Genomic DNA, 25256 nt, shown 5'->3' with positions numbered 1-25256 from the left:
TGGGCTCCCTCTTTCTTCCAGCCCTACCTCATTGGAGCCAAGACCTTAGATTTCTCAAGGAGTGACCATGACTGGAATAGAAAGGTGCCAGAGGTACCTCATCAGGACTAGAGAAGGAAAAAGCAGGGCTCAGACGGTGCAGGGAGAATTATGTTTTCAAGTTAAAAATGTTTTAAGGATCTTTTTCAGTACTGGAGTTTATGTGCCAGAGTAGCTTTCACCTTTTCTGAGGCATTTCTGAATCACAGAATTGGCTGGGTTGAAAGGGACCTCAGAGATCATCGAGTCCAACCCTTGCACCACCGTTGCGGTTGCTAGACCATGGCACTGAGTGCCACATCCAGTCTCTTTTTAAATATCTCCAGGGATGGAGAATCCACCACTTCCCTGGGCAGCCCATTCCAATGCTTGATCACCCTCTCCGTAAAGAAATTCTTTCTAATATCTAACCTAAACTTCCCCTGGCACAACTTAAGACCATGCCCTCTTGTCTTGTTGAAAGTCATCTGGGAAAAGAGACCAACCCCCACCTGGCTACACCCTCCTTTCAGGGAATTGTAGAGAGTGATGAGGTCTCCCCTGAGCTGCCTCTTCTTCAGGCTGAACAGCCCCAGCTCAAGCGTAAACCAGCAGATCTGTGTGGTCAAGAAGATGGCACTGCAGACCATCATAACAAGCATGTTCAGTCCCATTTACCCTTCCCAAACTGTTGCTCCCCATGTGTGACACAGGGGACTTCTGAAGTGCTTTGTTCTGTCTCAGGGAATGGAGATCGGCTCCCACCCTTCAGCATAGCTGTCTGCAGTTCTGGACATCATACCCATTACACACCCAACAGTCAGGTAGAATTAGTACTGCCCTGGGTCCAGTGTAATCTCTCATGACTAGAATTTCCTCTGGTTGATGAAAAACTAGTCTGGGTTACAACCATCTGTCAGGTGAGAAAAAAGTGTTGGAGAAGCCAACAGAGAGCATGACCTCGAGGTTCCGTCTTTCTTGAATAACAAGCAATACAGTTCCTCCTCTGACTAAAAGCTCGGATATTTTATTTACAACAGAAACAAGTCTTGGAAGGGACTCCCAGAGTTGTGCTCTGAGAGTCATCAGCATATGGGAAAACAGAAATGGGATTTCATCAACTTCTGGATAACATACCTGCATGGGGTGGGATGCCACAGCATATTTTTTATGCGCCACACTTAGGGCAGATCAGTGCTAAGCATGCTGCAGATATTATGCCAGTGATGTGAAGGGCAGCAGATGCAGTAGACTATGGGTTAAGCATTGAAACCATTCCAAAGCATATGTGATGCAAACGAGGCCTATTTGCTGCAGAATGATATACACACACATGCACCAGGTCCCAGACCGCCAAGTTTCACATGCTGTTGCTAGAAGTCCCAAATAATGCCCATTTCTCACACTAAAATATTGCCTGTTTTCACAGTTTTGAAGAAGTTTTCTAAATATTCAGGAGAAGGACTCAGCATACTATGTTTATATGTTATATTTGGTCTAAAATCCATTGGACAGCACACATATGCCATGCACAAAGTGGTGAAAACTCAGAGGGACTGCAGAACTGAAGCCCCTTTACAGACTTCAGCCATACTCAGTGCCTGTGTGGATTGTGGAGGATCACCTTCTCTGCAGCTACACCAAAACTCATTTCAAACCTGGTTTAATCTTCCATATAAAATCTCTTGGTCAGAATGCCTGCTAAGCATTAGAGAAGCTGCATCAACTAGTGTTTAAGACTGAGAAACATGGACACTTTGTGCTTGTACAGTCTGAAAAATGGGAAGGGCCAAAGGAAGAGAAAGGCTGCGTTGGGAAAGACTTGTTCTGGAGCAAACTGGTAAACTTCATGTTTAAACATTGGTGCTCTTTCCAGTGTTATCCTGGCAATCTGCATTATATCTTTGGAAAAAAAAAATTCTAATGAAAGATTTCATGAGACAAAAGCATTCATACTGAAAAAAATAATTGCATTCACTCAACCACCATTAAAAATGCATGCATGCATAAGAAAGTGATCACATTGCTTTCTCCTGCATAAAACCAATTGGCATGCTGCTGAGAAGAAAGGCAAGACTGCAGAAGAGGAATGATACAGGAAAATTGCCACAGCTCAGGAAGAGATGGATCCCAGCAGGGTAATTCCCCTCCTATCTATGGTGCACGTGTAGCAGCTAAGGAGCCGTGCTGTGGGGAGGTTCTCAGAGGATGCAGGGGGTCCTTTTCATAAAGCCTTCCAAAAAGTGTTGCTGTTACAAGTGGTTTTGATGTGGCATGCTTACTTTTCAAACGTCCATCACGTAGCACCTAGTTGAAAAGAGAAAGAATGATACTAATGCTCCACTAACAGAGTAGCAACTTTGCATGCTAAGAAAGGAGGGGCCTTGGAGAGTCAATATTTTTCTGCAGCACTTTTAAAAGACAGCAGAGAGAATGAAAGAAACCCGAATTCTCCCTGGCTCTGCCATAGCCTTCCCAGATTTCCTTGGACTTGAATATATTTAAAACTTCTTCCATCTCCACCTTTGAAAAAAAACAACAACCCTTTTCTCCACCTCATAAGAAAGCAAGAGTACGATTTGGTATGTTCTCATTGCTTACTCATACATCACAATGAAGGTTATATACCTATCTTGGACAGTAACTTGAAATATTTTTTGATTTCTAGACACCAAAATAATTTCCAAATGGAAGAGATTTTCAAGCTACTGGCCATATTTTGCTTTACTTAGGTACATTTTAACAGATCAATTTGAAATAATTGTTCATAGACTGTCAACACCTACAATTTTTGAAGGGTCTCCATGACAAAAAATGAGCATGTATTTGTCAAGAATTTTTTTTTAATTCGGCCATGATTGTATTTTACTGTACCAATAAATCTTTTGATGTGCATTTTTTTACAGAAACCCATTCAAAACAAATATCCAGGATGCACAATGTTTTACTAGCCTTGTCTTTGAAGCTGCCTTGAACTCGAGCCAGTTACTAAAATAGAGGATACTGATAACTCCCAATTGGCTCCTGTGTTTTGTAGAGGCTTTTTAACCATTTGTGTTACAAGTCTGACAGCTCATATGGGCTCTCCGTTACCTCAAACTCGCCAGGGGCCAGCTGCACTCCGCTGTACAAGACTTCTGGAAAGACATAGTTGGTGCCAAAGGTGCCACTGAGGGAGAACATCTCAAACGTGGTCTGAGCCATCTCCACCGGCTGCCCACATGTGTTCTGGTCTGGGCTCTTGCACTTGAGCAGTGTGCATATCTGTGGGGAGGAGGAGACAGCAAGGCAAATTACCACCAAGTTTTCAATAATCAAGAGCTGGATCTGATAGCAAAAGAACTTCTCATGATGCAGTAATCGAAGAATGCTTTGGGCTGTTTGGTTTATAGACATCTGCAAGACACACTCACCCTTGTAAAATGAATTACCTGCCAATGGTATTTAATGAGAGAGCCATGAAGTCCATCAAATGCACCCAGGACATAAACTTCATCTTTGCTCTTGTTCGACATCTGATAGACCAAATGGCAGCACAGATCTCCTTGGCAAACAGTGTAATTTCCAGCTTTGTATCTGAGCTCAGTGAAAGTGAATACATCCCGACGGACAGCTGCTGAAAAAGTGTCTTTTTCTCCTGGAAATTTCTTGATGCTTGTGGCATAGGAGCTCCAGTTGATGGGAGGGGGGTAGGTGGGGGAAAGACGGGGACGTGCACTCAGCTCTGCTAGCAGGAGATGTCCCTCCTCTGTCTCACTGTTGTAATAGTAGGCCACAGGTCCCTCTGGTGTGAACAGCCCACTCCCTGTCCAGGAAAATCACCAGCCCTCTGTTAGCCCACAGCCCCTAAAATGGCTCAGCACAGGGGACAGTCAACCCCCATGACGCACTGGGGGATTTTTCAGTGATGTTATTTGCAGTCAACTTTTAAGATCCAACTAAAATATAAATATCTCAAATTCTTCAGCAGTAACAAAAAACCTGAAAATATTTTCTTCAATATACAAAATTAACCCTCCTTTTTTTTTTAAGTTATCAATCTCTGTCTAAAGTTTTTTTTCTCCATTTAACTTACAATTGAATTTTAAACAAGAAATGCTACTTCTAAACAAGAAACTAAAAATTTAAATGAAACTGTTCTATTTTTTAAAGAAAATCCCACTTTTAAAATATCAACATTTTATTTCGTGCACTTTCTAACTTTACCTCCACCGGAACATTCAGAATTTCTTTTCACTAAGCTTACTAATTCAATGCAACATTAAGAAGATTTTAACCTGACTGAAACACTATTTCCTGGAGACCTCACTATTTCCAAGATTTTTTTTTTCCTGCTTCTGATTCCAATAATCTGAAGACAATTCCCCTTTTCCCAAATGCAACTCACCTGTCATTGCTGAGCCAATGTTATGAGTATTTGCTGAAAGCAAATTGACTCCCATGCCCATAGCCCAGGCAGAGTGAAACTCAACTGCAGTCAGAAATGGCAGGACATTCATCCAAGCTGTTGGGAAGAGCACAGTATCCACCTGCAACTCACTCACTAGGATCACGGCAGGCTCATGGAAAAGGATATCAAAGCATGTGAAAATGCCCAGCTTCCCAAAGGGGGTCTCAAAGGTGATGGCTTCTGGCTCTTTTGGGTAATTAAACTGAGTTTCTCCTCTGAACAGGTTATACTGGAGGGGAAGAAAATGGCATATTAGAAGGTAAAATATAGCAGTATTATGAGCAGCTATTTTTGTATCTGAGATGGGATTTAAGGCAAAGATGGGGCTTGAGATACTTGAGCTGTATGGACAAGAGGTTTTGCATCCATCCAGCCAACTCTCTCCCCCTTCAAAACGGGGTGGCTGTGACCCAGCTGCCTCCTAAAACCACTGCTTGGCTACCTGGATTGGCTGGAACTCTGCATTGGTTCAGCTAGCATTTACTGAGGATGGAAAACTCTCACTGCTTCTTTTCCATTCACTATCATAAATATACCCCCTAGGTGTTTGGTATCCAGCATTCACTCTGTGGCTGCAGTGCTCCTGGAAATAATGCCTGACTGACCATGCATTTGCCTGCTTTTCCTTCTGGCCATATAATCCTTGCATCAGATCATCCTGGATTTGTTGTCACTCTACAAAGCTATATAAAATTGTTGCATAAACCATCTGATACTTTTTCCAGAGAGATGAAAATTATACTGATAATCAATTAGAGGGGGATGTTGAAGTGCCTCTTTACCTTGTGGTAACGAGCCACCAGTTTCCCCTTTGGGTCAAAGACAACATCAGTGTTGTACTGGTAGCGACCATCACTGGGGCAACTGGGATCACTGGAGTTACATGGCTTCTTGTCCCCAATGTTTGCAACCACATAGATGGAATTATTCCTGGCCATGCAGCTGAGTCGTTTCTGTACTGGAGCAGGAGCAAATCTAATGCATTTTTGGTGCAAGAAAAAAAATTTACAAATTTAAGTTAGATGTGGAAGAAATGTATTTGAAATTACTGTTCCACTAAATGCATATCTCCAGGTGTAGAAAAAAGTATAGAACAAATCACAGTTTCTGTTCATTTTTTTCTGTATTCATAGCATAATTTTACGTTACTGAGCTTTTTCATCTTTAACATATAGTGTCCTTATGATCTAAGAAGACTAAGTTGTTATTTTCTGTGTGGATATGATTCACAGCTAAAATATACAAAGATACGAACAGATTCAGAAAACAGAGGAAGGAATAAATAAGTCTACAGATACAAAATTAAAATTACTGAAAGATAATTTTTCAGATAGATCTAAGTATTGATTTCAAAAGACTGTTTTAATCTTTTTAAAGCATCTTCACTCTGTTTAAGGCAGTTGTCCATAAGCATCTATTTAAAAGTTGCCACAGCATTTACAGAGCTGAGGGCTCCTGAAATCTTGTTTCATAAGGCAACAGAATAGAAGAATACAAAAGCTTAGCCTAGAAATTAACCCAGTCTTTGTGGTGTCCTCCATGCACACACATTTAGACCAGCCCAGTGTACCACAGATGACTCTGCAAGTGTCTGAATTTCTACAAGACACCTCTTTCAGATCTAGAGAAGTACTTCATGCAATTTGATTTGGAAATTAACCAGCCACACGAGCTGAAGGCTGACCCACCTTGTCTAATCTTTGCATCCCATATGATTATGAACTACCTTATACTTTAAAAAGATTGTTCTGATGGCAGAGCCTCATATATTTTAAAAATTATTATTTTACCCCAAATTTCTTCATTTTCCTCATTTTTAAGTTTTTAAAACTGAGACGGTCTTAATGCTTTTTCCCTTGCATATTCCCATTACAATTTAATTGTGTGCTTGTTTTGATACATTTAATTTCTACAGTACTTGGGGATTTTAATAAATTAAAAAAAAATAGTGGTACTCAGGTGTTTATTGAGAGCAGCTCATGACTCCGTGGGGCACTAATCTGAAACCACAAAAACCACTGCAGAAGGAATCACCTTGTGGGGTCGGTGCAGGGAGTCCAGTCCACTGCAGGATCAGGAATATCCTCCAGGTAGGGGTAGATGGTTTCTCTTGTGAAACGCCAGCCATAAATGCCATCTTCAGGAGTCACAATGATGTGGGCACCCTGGCACAAGGAGATGAGTTCAGATTTCACTCACCAACAAGTTACCAGGAGGGTCAGCAGGAGAAGAAAACACTGGCTATCAGCGCTCCCCATCCACCTAGCTGTACCTGCTGGGCAGCTGCCTTGATGGCCCCTTCCAAGACATCCATGTTTTTGTTCATCAGGGCCAAAGCCTCCTCAGGTGACACGGGCTGAAGAGTGGCATCTGGTAGGATGACCGCGTGCTCGTAGACGGCTGCAATGAAGGTGTTGGAGGCGAGGGCCTGAAGGATTGTGAGTGCAAACACTGCAGTGTGCAGGAGAGGCTGGGAAGGGAGCATGGCTGCTGCCTCTCAGCTCCTGGAATGGACATGAGGAATATAAATGGGGTAGAAAGAGGAGGAGTAAAGACTAATACATTTGCTTGGCAAATAACCTTCTATTGAGTAATCTGCGAAAGTACAGTGTAGTTCTGTTCATAGCAATGACATCTGCCTGTAGTAAGAAGTCAAAGAAATATTTCTAATGACGGCATCTTGATTTCAATATTCAGTTGAATATTTCAATATACAGTATTCAGAAATACTGCAAATAAAATGTTTACCAAAGGCTAAGAGATCATGTCAGAAGCCAACCTGATCTCCCTGGGCTCGGAAGGAACACTTGCACTCTTCATTCATACATTCTACTCTAAGCTTCCAAACCCATTTTGGAGCAAGCCCAGCCTCCCCTGTTCAAGGCATATAACTCCAGAAAATTTTACTGCACATGGCTACCATCAGTTAATAATTCAGCCCATCCTGAAGGCATATCACCTGCATGAGGCACAGCCCACATGTTTCAGACTGTGTCTGATTCATCTACAGTTATGAGACATGTGGTCCCGCCGTGTGTCTAACGTTTGGTCCATAGTTAATTATGGTTGTCACAGGTCTAAGAGTGTCTTTCTTCCTGAGCTCATACTGCAATATAAACTAACCCTTGAACTGTGCTGATCCCCTTGCCTAGAGCCAATATACTTGCTTGTTTTGTGAGAGAATTAAACAATATGAATATTTCAAAAAGCAATTTTTGCTGAGTAGGCAATTTAAAATTGCCTATACCAAGAAGTGTTTTTTTCTTCTGGGAAGTAATTTTTTATTTTTATTTTGAAAGTAGCCTATTACTACTATAGTTTCAGGTGCTTCTTAAAAAGAAAACCTTTGTTAGAACCTGTGGTATGTCTGTGAGAGTGAAGGAAACATAACTTGGTTAATCATATTTACTGCTCTGTAAGAAAATTAGAAATATTTACTTTATTCTAACAATTTCTTCTTCCTCATTGTATAATTTCACCCAGAAGTCTTATTTGTGTTCATCAGCATCAAGGCCTCCTCAGGGGAAACCAGCACTTCAGTGACCTCCGAAGAGACTGGAACAGGCTTCCTAGAGAGGTTTTAAACAGCCCTGAGCCTGTTTAAAAGGCATTTGGACAATGCCATCAACAACATCCTTTAATGTGGCCAGCCCTGAATGAGTCAGGAAGTTGAACTGGATGTAAGTCCGTCCCGCATGAAATAGTTTATTCTATTATAATTTAATTGTCTAAAAAGACCACGTTGTGCTCATAGATGGCTGCAATGTAGCTGCCCAGGGCACAGGCCTCCAGAGCAGAGAGCACCAAAAGCACAGCAGAGGCACAAGTGTTAGGATGCCCCATGTCTGGTGTCCAAAGGTCTCCCAAGAGGACAGGGTCAAGACAGGGGGCTTTAAACTCGAAACTCTTACACAAAGCATGGGAATTCCCTGGAGTGCCAGAAAGCTGACACTGGGAGCTGCAATCACCCTGTCCGGAAAGGCATTGAGCAATTCTGTCCTACAGAATTCTGTCCTTCTCTGACAGAGAAGTCAGAGGGAAGTCACCGTCATGCTGGAGCTGAAGAAACACATCACCTGCCAGACTTACAAACCATTCAGGCGTGGCATTGCTGTAGTCATGAAGATCAAAGTAAGCCCAGGTCACAGCAGGAAAACAAGCCAGACCTCAGCAAAGACCAGCACGGACACATTCTTGCCCAGATTTGGGGGAAAGGGATGCAGGCAGGGCTGTGGGAAGGCAGGTGGTCAGCCCTGAGCCCTGTGCTCCCACAGAGACACACGGTCCTCCCTCTGCCACCCCAGCTCAGCACAGTGCCAGCTCGGAGTTGTGTAACCTCTGGGACCTGCTCCATGTTGTAGAGGATGCCAGGCAGGCCGTTTGAGCAAACCTGTCAGCACACCACTCAGTAACTGAACTCAAAAGATCTCAGGTCTCTGTTTCAAAACATCATGAACGGGAGCCACAATTTTGAAACGTGACCTATTGCATCCTGCTTTCTTACAGCGACAGATCAGCCCATCAGAAATCCTGAAGATAAAGCTGCACTTTCCCAAAAATCCCTTGTATCTTGGCTGCCCCAGTTTCTTACCTTCTGTTGCTCTGACTTAGCTGTCAGATAATGAAATCTTTTTTGTCTCCCTTTCCCGGAAGAAGTGTCTGTTATAAGTGGTTTCAGGAAGTTCTGTCTTTATACCAACCAACTTGGTATGTGGATAATGGGTAGACTTGCACAGCATTACTTTCTGTATGCTTGACTCACACAATAACACATTTCACAACAGTAAATGTTGTGCAATCTTTGTAGCAAATATAATTTAAGGCCATGATGACTTGTACTGATCTTTCATGGGAAAATACTCAACATACAAATACAACTTAACCAGATGACAGCGGCCTTGAACAAAATCCTGAGATCAAGATACTCACCAGATTAAGGCCTGGCATCATATACTACTTGCACACAGATTCTCTTAGCCAGAGGTCTGCTATCAGCAGTGAATGGACCTGAGGAGCTGCCTCTCAGCTCTCAGACCACACTCACCTGGTGAATCCCTTATGCACTGCAAGATGAGATCTATTTGACTGCTACAGCCTTCTTTAAATCCACGTGTCATTATGTTAAGCATGACACTATGTAATGTCATGTGAGTTTCTATTTCCATTTGGAAACTTCTCATAAAGGTCACATGGTGCATGGCAGTGGCAATCAGTGCTGGAGTTTGGGTAGAACTGCCACCTCCAACATCTCACCAGCTCCATAGCTGAATTATAGGGGGTTGAGGACCTTGAAAATACCATGCTGAGACGAGGAACAGTGACAGTGTGGGGAAAAAGAGGAGAAATGCAGCAACAAAACAGAGGTCAGGGAAAGCAAAGACATGAGGAGTGCCTTCTCAACAGCAATAACTGGTCCCAACTAGAAATCTAAACAAGTTAATTCCTACGGTAAATGAATTTGAGGGGTAGCACCACCCTGCATAATTATAAGCAAAGGCTTATTTCAAATATGCTGGTGTTATATGACCAGAAAGAAATAGAGAAGCTGGGACGGAGGAGCTGCTATATATACAAGGTCACACGCTGACTCCTTTGCTGCATGAAAAAGTTCCAGCACTGAATAGCATCCAGTGCAGCCAGCAGGTGCTGACAAGCTGTTATTCAGAGCTAAGAAGAATAATATTTTGAGCTTTCATTTACAAGTTTCAGTTCAATAGAGATCTCAAAGAAATTATGACTCATGTTGAGTTCTGACCAAGAAGTGGTGGCAGGTTTTGTTACAGGGTTGGCTCTTTGGAGTTCTTGCTCAGCCTCTGTGATGTGCTGTTTTGTGTTGCCCTGTGATGTGCATGATTGGCATAAAGGCAACAAAACCAAAGTAACACAAATAGGAGAAAAAGGTGTAAGTTTAAGTAAGGTAAAGGAGGAGACTTGAATAGGTCAGCATAAGTAGTTTTATATCGGAGACAAAGCATTATTGAGCTTTTTTCTATAAAATTGTCACAAATCACATATTTCATTTTTTTATTTACTGGCGTCATCTGAAATTAGAAAATACATAATGCTCCTTTAATACAAATTTATTCTTTGGCCCACAATACAGATTTTCTCAATAAATGGTAGCAATAAAATAATATTGCTGCATTATTACTATACAAAGCACGTGAATAAGAAGTTAGTGCAACCGAAAATAAGAAACATAGTTGGGGTTGTTGTAGTAGAGGATGCTTCATCTCATTTGTACGTTAGATTAATTGAATACAGCTTCAGTTATAGTAATGTCATGGGAAGGCTGTTGTTTATGGGTCTTTTTTCAGATTATCCCTTTCATACCATCGTCCAAAAAGTGTCACAGTGATGACTGGTTTTGTTGGTCTTGTCTTACTTATCAAGCGCCCATCATTCAATACCTGGTTGAAAAAGGTAAGAGGAAGGCCTGGTTAGAGTACTGCCCACACAAACCAGGCTAAAAGCTCCAGAAGATAGGACAAAACAGAAATATGCATCAGACTATATCTCTTACTGAAACTAGTGACTTAATTAAAATGTATTTAATAGATCTGATTATTCATTGTGAGCAAGTTCACTGTGGCTATATTGAGAGTGATTATTGCATTGCTGTCCCACAGAGAACCACAGCTCCAGCATGCCCCATTACCTCAAACTCGCCAGGGGCCAGCTGCACTCCGCTGTACAAGACTTCTGGAAAGACATAGTTGGTGCCAAAGGTGCCACTGAGGGAGAACATCTCAAACTCGGTCTGAGCCGTCTCCACTGGCTGCCCACACGTGTTCTGGTCTGGGCTCTTGCACTTGAGCAGTGTGCATATCTGTGGGGAGGAAACACCATATTTATCAAGAGAGAAACACTCTGGAAGGAAAGCCTTGTGTTATCAAAGTTGGTGTGTATTGGAGCAGGCAGCCATCACAAGATCTCTTTTATAATCTTCAAACAACTTCTTTTTAGTTTCAGTTTCCATTTTTACCCCTTGATGTTACTTGGGGGTACTCTAGACCTTCCTTCCTTAGCAGATAGAAATAACCAGCTTCTGACATAAGAGCTGCCATGGTGCTTTGTTTCATCAATGAAGCACAATCCTGTTGTTTTCACTAATTCTTCCATTCCAATCATCAGTTCTTTTGTTTGAAGGTTCCTTCTCCAACATCTTATCAAGATGAGCTTTTGAATGGAAATTTTAGGCAAATGAAAGAAAGTCCTCCTCATGGGTATGCTGTGCAACAAACCCTACACACAGGTCCTCTTACTAGTATTTGTACATGTTGCTACTGACAAGTCATTAAATGGCCTGGTAGTCTATGGTAAATCTGAATTAGATGTTCTCCTTCCAGCTCCTGGTGAACATATACCAAGGCTATGATCCTCTGCTACACTTTTGTGTTAGCACTTGCAACACATAAAGGTAAGTAAGAATGGCAATGTCTTCCTTTTTTTTCTTAGAGTTAACTACCCAGCTGATAAATGTTTATGGACACCATGAAGAAATATGAAATAGAGATAGCACTCCTGTGAAAATTCAAAGAATGTTGGCTGGTTTTGTTGACAGGTCATGTAGAAGTTTTTTTTATATGTGTCATATGATGGGGGACAGAAGAAGTGTATTTGCAAACATAAAAAGTACTCTTCATCATCAGATATGTCTTGGTGCTGAAATGTATGTAAGCAGAGAAATAAAGGATAAAATTTTCTCAGTATGCTCTGGGCAAATGAGAAAAAAATATAGAAGGAAAGAGGAAGAATAGAAATTGCTGTCTTCTCTAGAAAATTCAGTACTGGTAGACATCATTTGGCAGCTTCCATGATCACTGAAATAAATTTTCCAAAAATGCTCACAAAGAACAGAATTTATTCAAGCTGCCTTCTTAAATGTTCTAAGTGAGCTTCTGGCTGCCTAAGACTTCCTCCCATAAACAGGAGTCTGTACCAACTGATAGGCAAAGACCTTGTTGACAGACAGAAGAAAGTAAATAAAAAAAGGATGAACTGATGATAGAATAACAATTATGAAGGCAAAGAAAGTTTTCTAATATGGCTTTAGGTAAATTCAACCAGGATGTAACTCAGTGTCTTCCCAAACTTTTGATTAAATGAGAAGAAGAGTGGACATTTCCAGGAAAAGCCATATGCTGTTTCAGTAAACTTTGTTGCTATGATTTGACTAATGACAAAAAATGAACACTTCTGTGACTCTAAATTACCACATTGTCTCAAAAAGATAGATAGGATCAACTGATTTTTCGACAACTGACTGATGAAGATTACAGAGGAGTTTCAGAACACTTACTGCATGTAGTCCCAAAGAAGACATAAATTTAGTCCATACTGAATGCCTAAAAAACGAGTGACAGCACTCTGGGAACTTGAAAGAGGTTTAGACATCTCTCCACCACATTTGCTGGATTAAAGGTAATCAGGCTTGGAGTTTTTAGGTAATACTTCCCATTGCAAATTAATAAGACATGAGGAATCCAGCATACAAGAAAGTCATTGTGTTTTCCCCCGACCAGATGAAGGTTTCTCCCTGTGAAGAAGCTTCAAAAAATAATTACCTGCAGATAATATTGTCCTTCAACAACATGAAGTCCATCAAAAGCACCTAGCACATAAACTTCATCTTGTTGTTTCCCTGCTATCTTGTAGCTCAAGTGACAGCAGAGGTCCTTCTGGCAAACAGTGAGATTCCCTTCAGGTTTAGTGAGCTCAGTGAAAGTGAACTTGTCGTGGAAGATGAGTCCTTCAAAATCATGGTCATTTGGTGAGAATCTTTTGACACTTGAAGCATAGGCACTCCAGTTGACAGCAGATGAGGAAGCAGAAGAAAGGCGAGGGTGTGAATCCAGTTCAGCAATGAGAAGGTGACCATCCTCAGTTTCCATATTGTAGTAGTATCTTCTGGCTCCATCTGGTGCATAAATACCACTTCCTGAGGAGAATCAACAAATACATATTGTCATTTTAATTGTCCCTATTGCTAGCTTATCCACAATTTTATAAATACGACAGAAATTTTAGTCTCATCAAAGCTGACTGTTAACGACTGAGTACAGAGATCATGTTTAGGCAAAGAATAGCCTACAAGTTCCATGGTGAGGTCTGCTCATTATAACCCAAAGGCAGAGGGTATCACATTAAGGTTATATTTGCAGCCTCCCCTGTTTTCTTTTCTCCTAGACTCAACAGAGTTGCTTGTGAATTCCTTTATTTTTGGCTAGTTGACCACCTACCCATTGAGATATTATTACACATTATTATAAGGTATTTACTATAATGCATTTATTATTTTATAAATACATTGTATTCCTCTGTGATATCACCTTGCAGAACAGATAATAAAGATTCATGGGTATAAGATTTTTCAAACACAGTGAGAAGTAATTACCTGTCATTGCTAAGCCAGTGTTATGAGTATCTGCTGAAAGCAAATTGACTCCCATGCCCATAGCCCAGGCAGAGTGAAACTCAACTGCAGTCAGAAATGGCAGGACGTTCATCCACGCTGTTGGGAAGAGCACAGTATCCACCTGCAACTCACTCACTAGGACCACAGCAGGCTCACGGAAAAGGATATCAAAGCATGTGAAAATGCCAAACTTCCCAAAGGGGGTCTCAAAGGTGATGGCTTCTGGCTCTTTTGGGTAATTAAATGACCGACTTTCTGACATAAAAAGATTATACTGTAGGGGAAGGAAAAAAGAGAAATTCATTAACGCACTTACTGCAATATCCTGGGGTCATTCCCTAAAACTGTTCAGATTTATCAGAGAAGTTTTTTGACCTGTGTTTCAAACCTTCATATGTAGGAACTCAGGTTAAAATTACATGATCACCATAGTGCCCAAGAGGTGGATATGGGGAGACACATATTGCCCTGGCAATTATTATTACATCTCTTTTGACCCAGAAGACTCACAGAAGAGAAACTATAATGGAAGAGGAGCACAGAGGATCTGGTGACAAGAAACAGGATTAATGACCTTAGTATGGAGATCCACAGAAGGACTTGAAGCAGACAGAAGCAACAGGAAGCACAAGTCAGTACAGGGAAACTCCACAGCAGAGAAGAAAACAAAGGTTAATGATGATGGGGGAAAGGCAGATGACCTCAGCCAACAGAAAAATCCTGGTTTGCAACAATTTCAGCTTTCCAACATTTTCATTCTTCCTTTGAAATCACCTTTACTAAAAGATGTCCTTTGATATAGAGGTGGCCTGGACAACAAACACGTGTAACCAAGCCAGAAAAGAAGGCTCAAGGTTACTGCACTTGTAACTTGGTGCCTGGGAGAACCAGGCTCCACATTATCAGTGTCCCCCTCACTCAGTTTGCACACAAATTTCTGGGCATAATATCTGAAGATCCAGATTAAATACTGAGCCCAAAGTGTATTAAATAAAAAATAGAGTTCAGTCTAGCCACATTGACAGGATAGTCAGCATATGACCCCCAGAAAACTTTGATGATCCTTGCAGATAAACACATAAAACTCAAAAAAAGATAATTTCATTTGATGCAAATGTCAATGCCTTCATCTCTCTTTACACTCAGCATAGGTTTGTTTAGATAATTCTCATCATGCAAAAGCTGTGCTGAAACACCATCAGGAAAAAAAAATATAGTAAATGTCCTGTCTTCCTTAAACCAGACTGTTCAGGAAAGACAAGATGCAGATGAACATTTTAAAATCCTGGAATATGAAGGGGTAGTCTGGTGAAGAGCTGGTACTGAAAACTAAAGCTTCTCAAGCAGCAGTGTTTCCAGTAAAAGGGAATTAATGAACTGAAGAAGTCAACCAGAAATGTATGCCTTGAAATTGGACCCAAGGAATCATTTTTTATTCTAGACTATATTGAGATACATGGCAGCAAATGGAAATTTGGAGTCAATACTTCACAGAAACAGAGAAATGATTTTAAATTATAAACAGAACAAAAAATCTGTCATGGAACAATAACTGGAATTCAATTATCTTGCCAGATGGAGACATTTTGGAAGCTGTGGAAAAATAACTCCTGACTTTCCTAGGTCACTTTACCTTGTGGTAACGAGCCACCAGTCTCCCCTTTGAGTCAAAAACAACATCAGTGTTGTACTGATAGCGACCATCACTGGGGCAGCTGGGATCACTGGAGTTACATGGCTTCTTGTCCCCAATGTTTGCAGCCACATAGATGGAATTATTCCTGGCCATGCAACTGAGTCGTTCCAGTACTGGAGCAGGAGCAAATCTAATGCATGTGAGAAAAAAAAAAAATACAAAGAAAATCTGAGCTGTCGGTGGTGCCCATCACTGAGGGCATTCTTGCAGCACCTCCAATCCTGCAGGTATGGCAGGGCAGGTAGATTCACAGGGTGACTGCAGGACTCCCTCAGGTTGCTCTCCACAACTTGGGGCAGGTCCCTGAGCTTCTCCTGAACTGCCTGCAAATACCCCTCAACACCCAAAACACAATCTGCAGCGAGCAGGTAATGCTGGGACTGGGAAAAAGCAGGAGAGGAATTACAGGGCACAGGAAGATACAAAATTGGTGTCACACGGTAGGATATCTTATACAAGACATAGAGTAGCATGAGGACTGTAGCAAACTGTGGAATATTACAAGTGATGGGATCAAGGCACTTAACTTCCTTCCATGGACAGGAGAGCACAGTGCTCTAGCCATGGCATGAACAGCAGTGAGATATTCCTTTCGGGATGTGACAGGCCATGTGCCATAAACTGACAGAACCTCTGAAGCACCCATGAACCACCTTACATCGTCCTTTGTAAGGTGGTAATGTGTGTGCTTTGCAAGGTGTGCAAGGACCATCCAGGAGGACCATCATGCAGGACACATAGGTAGCACCAAGGCATAGAGCATGCCAGGCTGATAGCAGGTGGTATATTCTCACAAGGAGCCAATGAAAACCATGATTTGGGACAGTAAAAAGACACATAGATTATCTTCACAAAAACTGTGTGAAAAACTGGAAAAAAATACATGCTTAGACAGCCTGCCACAGCACAGGCCACATACATTTTAGCTACTTCTGTCTCAGTAAAAAGGTGCACATCCTGTACCTCTCCCCAGTGTGAATCTTCCTCTCAGGACCACTGAGGAATTGTATCCTCACAGATGTTATATTATGGTCTAAGGTACTCATCATCGAGCAGGTGCAGAAAATCATGGTGAAAAAGGCAGACCACAGCTGCACTTCCATGACTGAGCACTTGTTGAACTCCAGCACTGAAGTTAGCTACAGGATATCTGAAACATGATGCTTGAATTGTGTTCTATAGAATAGAGTCTCTAGCATTCAGATTTTATCTTATCTTAATTGTAAAAAACTAAGATTAAAACTTTCTGGGTTCGTAGCACTCAGAGGTTTGAACTTTGACAACTGACTTCATCTCTTTTAATAGCTGCTGAGAAACTAGTCCTTTACTGTTCACAAAAGCAGTTTGTGTTCCTTTATTTGAAACTCAGCATTATAAAAAAACAAACTAACAAAAAAAGCAAAGAATAGGGTGAAAAATTTTGAATCAGTTCTATTCAAAACAGTGTGGAAAAACTGAAAGCAGAATGAGAACCAGCACATTATAGAGTCAAAGCTGAAAATGCAGGAAAAAAAAGAAAGTTTCTTCTACACTGAGCAATTCTGTATTTTGTTTGAATTTATTTTTTAAGTGTTTAATCCAAAAGCCCTTTTTAAAAACAGGGCTCACTACTCTTTTAGTCATGGATATGCTATTTATTTTATCATGTAACTTACCTTCATATGCAACTTGAATTGGAGCTTACCCTTATGTCAATAGCATGAGCAGTACTCTACATACTGGGAGCAGCTCATGACTCCATGAGACACTAAAGTGAAACCACAAAAACCACTGCAGAAGGAATCACCTTGTGGGGTCAGTGCAGGGAATCCAGTCCACTGCAGGATCAGGAATATCCTCCAGGTAGGGGTAGATGGTTTCTCTTGTGAAACGCCAGCCATAAATGCCATCTTCGGGAGTCACAATGATGTGGGCACCCTGGCACAAGGAGATGAGTTCAGATTTCACTCCCCAACAAGTTACCAGGAGGGTCAGCAGGAGAAGAAAACACTGGCTATCAGTGCTCCCCATCCACCTAGCTGTACCTGCTGGGCAGCTGCCTTGATGGCCCCTTCCAAGACATCCATGTTTTTGTTCATCAGGGCCAAAGCCTCCTCAGGTGACACGGGCTGAAGAGTGGCATCTGGCAGGATGACCGCGTGCTCGTAGACGGCTGCAGTGAAGGTGTTGGAGGCGAGGGCCTGAAGGATTGTGAGTGCAAACACTGCAGTGTGCAGGAGAGGCTGGGAAGGGAGCATGGCTGCTGCCTCTCAGCTCCTGGAATGCTGTGAGTCACGGACAAAGGGTGCATAGAAAAAAGGGACAAAGTTTAACTCTGAAGGAGGGAATAAGTGCTGCTCTGTTAAAGCTTTACCTTGGAATAAAGCGTTGCTGGTAGCATACGGGAATGTGTAACAGTATGCAGTAACGATGTCACAACTACTGAAAATAAAATATTGAGTAATCACAAGACTTATTTTGCCAAAGTAAATATATCAGGAAACACATGGCTAGAATGAACCTTCTAGTTTTTGTTGTTATACTTTGTCATTGATTGCAACAGATTTTTGCTGTCTATATTGGCTCAACTCTGACACCCACATGAAAAGTGAATGTGCCACCTTGGAGCTAGTCCTTGGTGAATTTTGCATGGCAAAACTGAGCGTGCTAAATACTTTTTTTTTTTTCTTTTTTCCCCATTTCTTCATATTGCCCAATTCCTGTGCTACATGCCACTATGTGCAGCTAGCTTCCCTGAGTTTCTTTAACCAAAGTAATGACATTAGCATCTCACTGTAGATGTAACACTTAAGATACCAGCAACAGAACTTTCCTGTGCATTTATTCCAGTGGGTCTCCCAGTCACTTCTGTTTAGTTGTACATCAGTTTCCAACAGCCCTCCCTCAGAAAATACAAGTCTGGAGGGAATGTTTTCCTCTGAAATCAGGCTTGTAAGCCACCAGCCAGACCATAAACTGAATATCTCATTGCCTGGCTGCCACGAGGCTAATCCATCAGGTGCCTGCTCCTCTGTTCACTTTTCCTGTCCCCAGGAACATGCTGTGAATTGAGACCTTAATTGTTAATCTCGTATTTCACTTCAGCTCAAATGCATTTTTTCTTTGACATTTGTCATGTTTTGGCTTTCTAGTAGTTTCAGTATTCTCATTTGGAAAAGGTTTTCTGAAGAGAGGGAAGCAGAACAGGCCGTCTTCCTTCAGCTCCATCAGACTGTCACTGTAGGGCTGTCTCAGAAGAGACAGAACTATGGGTGAATGCAAGCACCAGAGGGCTTCAATCATTGTATCTTGTAATGTTAACCTCTAATGTACATCTCTACACACATTGCTAGATACAGAATGCTTATTCAGGAGCTTTAAATACGAGCTGTATTTAAATATACAGCTTTAAAAGGCTGTGAGAGGTTTCACTGATAATTGAAGTAGTGTTGGAAGCCTTTTCTCCTCCCCCTGTTTTTCTTACCGAATGAACTGTGGCTTGAGTCACATCAATGACAATCAGGAAGCCTGAAGGAGGAAGCAGTAAATGCTTCCTTGTTTAGCAACAGCTCAGACAAAAGTCAGACCAGAATGGTGACTCCTCTGGCAGGGACAAGCAGAAAAACTTAGAGGTGCAGTGACCAGGGCTTAGCCCTGTGAAGTTCAAGTCACACTGCCAGGACAAGGGGGGGGTTCTGTAGTATGGGGGGGAAGAGGGCATCCCTGCCTACCTCTGCATCAGCAGGCACCACTGCCTACTGCCTGCAGAGCTGGGAGCTCACCCAGGAGCAAGGAGCTAGCTCCAGTTAAACAAACAAACCCGCTGAATAAACCTTGAAACTACAGCAACCCAGGCTGTACACTGTCCACAATGTAAGAGGAAATTTATCCTAGAGCTCCCTCTGCTTTTTACACCTCCATCCTCCCAGTTCACTCTCCTCATCCCCCTTACTGCACTTTCCCTTATCTCTGCTACTGCTTGAGAATGGTGGAAAACTGAGGACTTACATTTGCCAAACAGGGTGGTGTCTGATGCTAAATCTCCTTAGCTGTAGAGGCAGTCTGTTCTTAGATTGTGCTCCTTCTCCTTTCCTTCTGTGTGGAAGGCTACTCCTTATTTAAAGGGTTAAATCTTGTTGTGGAGAAGCCCTTATGAAGGGTTACACCTACAACCATGCAATCACTGCAAAGCAGCAAGGACATGTGGTCACGGGTGAGGAAATCGGAATCTGCTCATTTTTAGCAACAGCACATAGATATGTTGCTTGACTCTAACAGAACACTGTGTCCTAGACCACAGATATAAAAGTAGAGATACAGTAGTACTTTTTCTCCACAAACAAGCAGAGTGTTTTCTATTTCTTTAATTATATGAACTGTGGAAGGTTAAAATAAGACTAAAATCTTATTTTTACAATGTTCACTTTGTTCAAAACCAACATATTTTACATCCTGCAACTCTATTTTTTTCATTAGGTTGGCCTGATTAAATGTGAAAAATCTTGTTTCAAAATAAACCCGGAGAGCAAACAACAAAATTAACCATAACATAACATAGAAATCTGAGTTATGGCAGGCAAAACAATCCAGTTCATTTGCTTAGAAAGTACAATCTGCAGAGCCTGCATCTGCACATATCCCAGTGATTAAAACGTGGAAGCTTTTGCTAGGCTTTCCCAACAGCTGCTTGCATAGTACTGACTTTGCTTTGCACCAGCATGAAAAAACATTTCACTAGGAGACAGATGCATACCTGCAAAATTAATAATTTTGAGAATTTCTTATATAGACCCACCTAACTGCTTGGAAAAGGCAACACAGTTATCAATCCCTATGTGGAAAGGTCATTTTTTACACCCTAAAACTGTGGCCAGAAAGATTCAAATAGACTTCTGTAAGTTAGGGCATGGCATGATAACGTTACACCCATGTACTGGCTTCAGGGACTGTTTGTGAAAGCAAAGATGTTTCAAGGTTTGTTTTCTTTTCCAAAGTAAGTGAGAACATTTCAAGCATCAGCTTTCAAGGGATCTGTTAATCTCTGGTCTAGAAAAGTGTGTGTTCAGAGGTGAGGCAGAACTGTTTTGTGGAACTGACTTCTGATACTCAGCAAAAAAATTCAGAAAATTAAAAGTCAGTTGTTATTGGTCCACAACCCACTTCTCTGTGCTTGAATCCTACACTGGTAAAGTCGTCAGCAACTCTGCTGATGACATCAAGTTGTGTGGTGTGGTTGAAACACTGGAGAGAAGGGATGCCATCCAGAGAGACCTTGAAAGGCTTGAGAGGTGTCAGCTTCATGAAGTTCAGTAAGGTCAAATTCAAGTTAGGCACCCAGGTAGGGACAATCCCAAGCACCAGTACAGGTTGGGTAGAGAATGGATTGAGAATAACCCTAGGGAAAGAATCGAGGGTACTGGTGGATGAAAAGCTGGACATGAGCTGGCAATATGTGCTTGCAGCCCAGAAAGCCAACCTTATCCTGTGCCTTATCAAAAGTGTGACTGTCCTTCTCTACTCTGCTCTCATGAGACCCCATCTGGAGTACTGTGTTCAGTTCTGGGGCCACCAACATAATGAGGACATGGACCTGTTGCAGAGAGTCCAGAAGAGGGCCATGGAGATGATCAGAATGCCAGAGCACCCCTCGTATGAAGACAGAGTGAGAAAGTTGGGGTTAGTCTGCAGAGGAGAAGGATCCAGGAAGACCAGATAGTAGCCTTGCAGTACCAGAAGGGCATATAGGAAAGGTGGGGAGGGAATATAGCAATAGGACAAAGGGTAATGGCTTCAAACTGGAAGAGGGTAGTTTTAGGTTAGACATTAGGAAAAAATTCCTTATTGTGAGGGTGGTGAAACACTGGAACAGGTTGCCCAGGGAGGTTGGGGATGCTTCATCCCCGGAAGCGTTTGGCACCAGGTTGGATGGGGCTTTGAGCAACCTGGTCTAGTAGAATGTGTCCCTGCCCATGGAGAGGGGTTAGGTGATCTTTAAGGTACCTTCCAACCCAAACTGTTCTATGATCCTATGGATTTATTTTCTATTGTCCCCAGTGCCAAGGCAAAGCCCAAGACAACCAACACCATCACACAAAAACACACAGAGCTGCCCAACAGAGTAATTTATCTTTGCTGCAAAATCAAGTGAACAAGTTGATATGCAATGCCTATCCTGTTAGATAAAGCAACCTAATAATAAACAGAATGCCATTATAATTATGGGTATTAACACTGATTAACATTATGATTAATTAGTATGATTAATTACAGGAAAAGCAGATGAGATATTAAAGGATCTCCAGTGAAATCATGGTGACGTTTGTTGGGTGTGTGGAGGGTCCTTTTCATACCACCTCCCAGAGAGTGTTACACTCAAGACTGGCTTTGACGTGCTAGTCTGCCTTATCAGACATTCATTGGTTAGCACCTAGTTATGTAAAATAAACAGAAACATCAGCAAAGCAGTACTATTGTATGACAAACACAATATATTTGTTAATGTTGAATTTGTTGAGAGATGTGGTTGCTCACTCGGATCTAGGACTAAGGACTAAGTATGAGACAAACTACACTTCTGCTTTGAGCAGTATCTTGTTTGAGGGGATTTGGGGGAATGGAGGAGAACCAACAAAATAGACCCGATGTATGAATGCAGCCGGGAAAATCAGGTAGAAGTAAGGCTTCCTTGAACTCAAGCCAGTTACTGAAACAGGACTCTGTTAACGTCCAAATGACTCCTGTGTTTTGTAGAGGCTTTTTGACCATTTATGTCAAAAGTCTGGCAGCTCACAAGGGGTCTCCATTACCTCAAACTCACACTCTGCTGTACAATACTTCTGGAAAGACATAGTTGGTACCAAAGGTGCCACTGAGGGAGAACATCTCAAACTTGGTCTGAGCCATCTCCACCCACCGGCTGCCCACACATGTTCAGGTCTGGGCTCTTGCACTTGAGCAAAACTGATCCACAAAGAATCACAGAAAGTTAGGGGTTGGAAAGGACCTCAGAAGATCAAGTCCAATCCCCCAGTGTAAGTTGTATGACGTAGGGTCATCAATGACAGATAACTAAAGGAATGGCCTATATCTACATTTACTTGGGAGGCACAGTTTAGGGTGACTTTTTAGCAGCACTAGTAAATTTCTCTTGCTTCACAGGTGACAAATGAAGTTTCTGTGAAAGTTGTACACGACTTCTACCATCTGTTCAGGAAAAACATACAGTGAAAGCAGAACCTTCAAAGAAAACTTGTCACGAGGTCTCCAGCAGCAGTGTTTGGGAGACTGATAGGAACATTTCCCAGCGTTAGGTTTCCACCTAGTGGACACAAAAAAGTTTAGTCCTTCATATGAACAAAAGCTAAAGGCCAAGATGAGGGTCAGAAGATGAAATCACGTGCATTACATATCAGTACTGGTAATTTCATAGAATCACAGAATCTGACAAGTTGGAAGGGACCCATCAGGATCATCAAGTCCAACTCCTGTCCCTATGTAGGGCACCCCTGGAATCACACCGTGTGCCTGAGAACATCATCCAAACAGGTGCTGTGACACCTTGGTGCTGGTTCCTTTCCTGGGGAGCCTGTTCCACTGCTCAAACACTCTCTGGGTGAAAAACCTTTTCCTGAAAATGGACTTTTAAAGAACATTTGACGCCCATTCCCACGTCCCCAAAGTAGCCAAAGGATGTATTGAAAGTCATAAAATCTGGATCCTTGGGGTAATTAAACTGTTTCTCTGTCACAAAAAGGTTGTGCTGTTTGGAGAAACGAAGGAATGGAGAAAAAAAGGTTAGAAAATAAAATAAAATAAATCAAACCATTTAAATCAGAATAATATTGAATATATTACTAATTCACTTAACTAGAAGCAATGGTGAATATGTTTTGTGAACTATATTTTAATTTTGAAAAGGAAAATCTATGAAATATATGACTGCAAGGAGTCAAGCACAAATATTAATGGTTCTGATTTATAACAGTGAAAGGGATTCACATTTAGTTTAGAACATTAATATTTTAATACTTCATGTGTCACTTCGTACCAAGAAGCAGTAAAAATAGAGGGATTTCAGTTTTATTTAATTTAATTGCTTGCTATTAATTTCAGAATACCATGATTGAAGACATCTTAAGGCAGTGGCTTTCAACTGCCCTCTGACACTTATTATATAATGGCTCTGTGTACAAATACATTTAATTCTGGGAAGCTGCTTCTGTTTCATGTCTTTAATCATAATAGGATTATGTACGCCCTGAGCTTTGTGGAACCCTCTTACCTTGTGAAAATGAGCTACCAGTTTCCCTTCTAAATCAAAGACAACACTGATATTGTGCTGACGGTGACCACTGCTTGGGCAGTGGAATGGATCACTGGAATGATAAAGCTTCTTGTCTCCCATATTTGCAGCTACATAGATGGAGTTATTTCTCACCAGATAGCTCAGTCTTTCCAGCATGGGTGATACAGCAAACTTAAAAAGCAGGGAAGAAAAAAAGGAAAGAAAACATCAAAGCCAGTCACTCCATAAAATGCCAACACAGAGACTACAGACCACAAGAATTAGAAGTTTAAGCTACTTCCTTTTCATACGAGGCTGTCATGTTCTGTTATTTGACAGAAGACAGTGGTTTTGTGCTTTAAAGCCTAGTGTGCTGAAACTCTGGCTTCACCTCACATTAGGTAAGTGAGAAATACAGGGGTTTCCTTGCAATGAAAGCAAATCTTTGCATCTTTAAGTCTCCCTTCTGCTGCCAGTGTGTGGCACAGCATTGATGTTACTCTGACTTGCGGGCTAATCTCAGATTTCTTCTTCAGCTCTTGATTCAGCAGCTATGCAGAGGTAGCTCAGGACTTGTTTCTCCTGTGGCATGTTTTGTTATTGTCCTGGTTTGGGCCAGGATAAAGTTAATTTTCTGTCTTGTAATTTTGCTTTAAGCTAAATCTCTGGTAAGTAGCTGCAATTGCTGAAATTAACAGCAAGTTTCTCAGACAGTGTCTGCGTCTGGGACTGATAACACTCGATGTTTATAGTTACAACTAGAGACTGGTGTGCAGAACCAAGGACACTGCTCAGCTCTGAGGAACATTTTGCCCTCCAGAAGATGAAAAGGAGTTAAGAGGTCCCATAAGGAGAAATGGACAAGATAGATGCCAAAATTGAACAGAGTATTCTATCCCATACATGTCATACTCAGTATAAATTTAAAGGATCAGGAGGGTCAAACCCCGTCCCTTCCTCTTCTTCTTCACATGTTCCTGTTTGTTTTGGCATCCTGGAAGGATCCCGTCCATTCCTCTGCCTGTGGTCCTGATCCATGCCAGCCCATATCTGTGTGTTCCTGCCTCCAGTTCCCGACTGCTGCCGACTCCAGGAGTCCAGCCTGGACTTTCCCAGGGCTGCCCTGCAGCCTTGGTGGTGACGTGAGAATTACTGGAGGAGAGGGCGGAGGAATGTGGTATCAATTTTCCTGTATATTTGTATATATTTAGCAATTTTTCCTTTTTATCATTACTGTTTTATTAAAGCTGTGTAGTTTAGTTTCCAACCCATAATCTCTCTCCCTTATTCTCTCTCCTTTCTTTATCAGGGAGGGGAGGGGGATTAATAGAGAGCATCTGTTATTGTTTAATTGCCAGGCCAGTGCTAAACCCTGACAGTTATCTTTCACCAAATATCACAGACTCAAAAA

At 41.7% G+C, this 25256-nt stretch overlaps 2 protein-coding genes across 3 annotated transcripts; both read right to left on the bottom strand.

Annotated features, from left to right (window-relative positions):
* Positions 1 to 1732: 1732 nt before the first annotated feature.
* LOC103528704 (vascular non-inflammatory molecule 3) lies at positions 1733 to 17877 on the bottom strand. 2 transcript variants are annotated; one of them, XM_008494081.2, is made up of 8 exons: positions 17829 to 17877; positions 6741 to 6962; positions 6503 to 6633; positions 5251 to 5443; positions 4406 to 4697; positions 3450 to 3823; positions 3112 to 3282; positions 1733 to 2325 (listed from the first exon to the last, which is right to left on the bottom strand). In XM_008494081.2, exons 2-8 carry the CDS (start codon positions 6951 to 6953, stop codon positions 2173 to 2175), a joined length of 1527 nt encoding a protein of 508 aa, XP_008492303.2. In that variant the 5' UTR covers positions 6954 to 6962; positions 17829 to 17877; the 3' UTR covers positions 1733 to 2172. The 2 variants fall into 2 exon arrangements, with proteins under 2 accessions (XP_008492303.2, XP_030303697.1); XM_030447837.1 differs by having other exon boundaries at positions 6741 to 6972; positions 17839 to 17877.
* LOC103528705 (pantetheinase) lies at positions 10531 to 17896 on the bottom strand. The gene is made up of 7 exons (XM_030447838.1): positions 17607 to 17896; positions 17369 to 17499; positions 15520 to 15712; positions 13866 to 14160; positions 13036 to 13409; positions 11127 to 11297; positions 10531 to 10878 (listed from the first exon to the last, which is right to left on the bottom strand). Exons 1-7 carry the CDS (start codon positions 17817 to 17819, stop codon positions 10768 to 10770), a joined length of 1488 nt encoding a protein of 495 aa, XP_030303698.1. The 5' UTR covers positions 17820 to 17896; the 3' UTR covers positions 10531 to 10767.
* Between the last annotated feature and the right edge of the window lie 7360 nt (positions 17897 to 25256).

This window comes from Calypte anna, chromosome 3 (genome assembly GCF_003957555.1).
Source record: "Calypte anna isolate BGI_N300 chromosome 3, bCalAnn1_v1.p, whole genome shotgun sequence".
Lineage (NCBI taxonomy): Eukaryota > Metazoa > Chordata > Aves > Apodiformes > Trochilidae > Calypte > Calypte anna.
The sequence above is the reverse complement of the archived record's forward strand: the minus strand, read 5'-3'. Positions and strand labels throughout refer to the sequence as shown.